This window comes from Anneissia japonica, unplaced genomic scaffold, assembly GCF_011630105.1.
Source record: "Anneissia japonica isolate Jap-2015-1 unplaced genomic scaffold, ASM1163010v1 scaffold287916_len461452_cov168, whole genome shotgun sequence".
NCBI lineage: Eukaryota > Metazoa > Echinodermata > Crinoidea > Comatulida > Comatulidae > Anneissia > Anneissia japonica.
Window position 1 is genome coordinate 437,931 of NW_022690767.1, and position 2,999 is coordinate 440,929.

The window sequence follows — 2,999 nt, forward strand, 5'->3', positions numbered from 1 at the left end:
TACTGTATATATATATATATATACTGCATATATATATATATATATATATATATACTGCATATATATATATATATATATATATATATATAGGCAAAAGTATAATTACAGTAGTAATAATATAACAATATTTGCAGAAAATTATTTACGAAATGAATACAAGAGTTCCTATTGCATTACATGCGTAGGAAATTTAAATATATTTTCTATATACCATTATTATACTCCTCTCCATTTATTTTGTAGGTAATTACGGAAGCAAAGGATGGTTGTACCGCGACCAAAGTAATATGGGCTAAATACACGCCAGATGAATGTAACCCGTTTAAGGACTGTAAAACAATTAGCGATCTCAACAAAACATGGCACGAATTAAAGAAACGAAAAGCACTTGATGTAGACAGCCAAAATGTCAAAAGAATAAAGCGAGCTGAAAAGACGATTGACGAAATAATTAAAGAAAAGATCATTGGTAAGTCAGAGCTTTAAGGTAAAAATTTAGTCGTCCCCCTCCCTTATCATAGCCATCATCGTTCTCATTAACAGAAAGCAGAAATCTGTCGGGTTTCCAATAGGCCTCAATGTGTTTCAAATGCGTTTTCGAACAGGTTCCCAATGGGTTCTCTATTGGTTTTCAACTACGGTAGTTATTTTTCAATGAGTTTTTTTTAATTGGTTCCTAACAGGTTTTCATCTGGGTTTTAATCCCCATTAGTTAAATTGGTAAGGGCTAATGCATTTAATTTAAATTAGTTCAAAGGTTATGAGGTTTTTAAACACTATTTGGCATCTCAATTAAAATAACATATTTTCTCATTTTGTATTAGATAATGTTATTAATGTGTGATTAATGATGGTAATTCTATTTCTAGGGACCGTTTCGATACCAAGAGCATCTCTGGTAGAGCCCCCACCAGAACTTTTGGTGCGGCAAATAGACCCTGCATTTGTGAAGCAAATACAGACAACCCTAAGGAGCGACGGGATGATTTCTACGATTATTCCTGTTTTGATAAAAGAAGAAGAGCGAGACATTTTTGATAGAAAGATGTATGAAGAATGCAGTTTCATTCCACTTGGTGGAAACCATTTAAGAAATGCGCTAGCATCAATGGACAAAAATACATTTTCCAATCTAGAAGCTGTAGTATACAGTGGGCTGTCGAAGACAGAAGCTTTAAGGGTGGCGTCTAGACACAACATTTCTACAGGAACCACTCACCAGTCAACTTTTGAGGATAATGTATCCTTATGCAGGAATATTCTGCAAGATTATCAGGGGTCTGATAGTAAAACAAAGTCTACATGGAGAAGGAAGTGCGCCGAGGCCATTGGCAAGAGTAGTTTTGAGAAGAAGGTATTGTGTTATTATTAGCGTCATCTTCATTATCATAATCATCGTTATTTTTATATTTTATTATTGTGATTTTTAAGATTATTATATTCTTTAAAGATATTATTATTATTATCATTATTATTATTATTATTAATATTATTATTATTATTATTAATATCGTCTATGGAGCCGACATTTCAGGTGGCATTATACAGTGACCGCTGCTATGCGAAAGTTAAAGAACTTTTCCATATGTACCGTAATGGCTTAGTTAAAAATACCAAACCAGGGAAGCATTAGTAGAAAAAGTATATATAATAACAATAACTTCTTTTTTTCAAATACAATTTACACATAAGTTCCATAAAACCTAACAAAATACAGTATTTATAAACACTAATTTTTTTTAATTTTTTTTTTTTTACAATTGTTTAGTTTTTCATGAACCTGCAAGGTCTGTCAGATGAAGATCGTTTGACTGTCTTAACATCTGTGACAGACGGTAATCGGACTATAAAAGAGGCCGAGCAGGATGCACGGAATACAAAACTACTAAAGGAATTAAAAAGAAAATTCCTAAAGACCACAAAAGTGCTAACTTGGGAGGAAGCAGAAGTACGATTTCCTCAACATACAACTGAAGCTGCTCTTCGCGAGTTTATCACAACAAGTAAGATTATGGGGTTTGTTGTTTTAATAACATGAGAGAGCAGATAGTGTAATTGTATCTCTTACATAAGAGCTTCTTTAAGTATAGTGACTAACTGCCTATCTTTGTGTCAGACTAATGGTTTTAAAGTAATTTGGACTGGTATTTAATAGACAGAGACGATGTGAAAATAAACAATACTGTAGCAATAAAACGCTTAAATGCTAAAATAATGTAACTATTTTTACAAGAATGTCTCATGAAAATTACGTTAAAGTTGTTAAAAAAAACAATTGGTAAACGCACTTGGATCCATGAATAATTACATACACAGTGGTCAGTGATATTTGGATTTTATTAAAGGTCATTGAAATGTTTTTATATAATACTACTGTATTACTATGTAGATTCTTATCAATGTAACAAACTAATACATTTTGTTACATTTCGCAATATTTTATACAATATGTAAAATCAAAATTATTTTTTTTTAAATCAAAAGCAAGGTTTTTGATTAAATAATATTTTTATTGAATATTCTCTTGATAGGAAAGCTGTCGAAAAACGAAATGCCGACAGGCTTGTTGAACCATTGCCACGATGCGCAACTATGGGAGCAACAGCAGCAATATAACAGCTCAAAACCCGCATCTACAGTAAATATTATGACTGAGCAAGGGCTCCATTCAATGGACGAATAATTACGGATTTTGCAAATGCTTCGAATATGGGACTGAATCGCGGTCTGCTTGTGTTGACCAAGGTATGTGGATATATAGGCCTATTTTCTGTTCTCTAGAAATGTACAGATACTAGGAAACGTGTATGTAAATTTAATGACAAAAAGTTAACATATATACAGAGATAAAAGAAAACAAGACTGAAAATGAAAAAAAAAATTGAACCAAACAATATTTCTAACTGTATTAAAACAAAAAATAGATGTGCCGTACTAGTCTGATCTGATAACAAATGAAACTCAAAAATCGTTTAGTACTTTGAAGACTAGTTTTATTT

The 2,999-nt window shown here is 31.7% G+C and overlaps 1 protein-coding gene across 1 annotated transcript in view; it reads left to right on the plus strand.

Annotated features, from left to right (window-relative positions):
• LOC117099940 overlaps positions 1-2,683 on the plus strand; it is a 20,919-nt gene extending 18,236 nt beyond the window's left edge. Inside the window, exons 2-5 of the mRNA XM_033239457.1 lie at positions 244-469; positions 870-1,354; positions 1,769-2,003; positions 2,532-2,683. Of these exons, the coding sequence (XP_033095348.1) occupies positions 244-469; positions 870-1,354; positions 1,769-2,003; positions 2,532-2,683 (1,098 nt within the window). The remainder of the gene's footprint in view (positions 1-243; positions 470-869; positions 1,355-1,768; positions 2,004-2,531) is intronic.
• Positions 2,684-2,999: the final 316 nt, after the last annotated feature.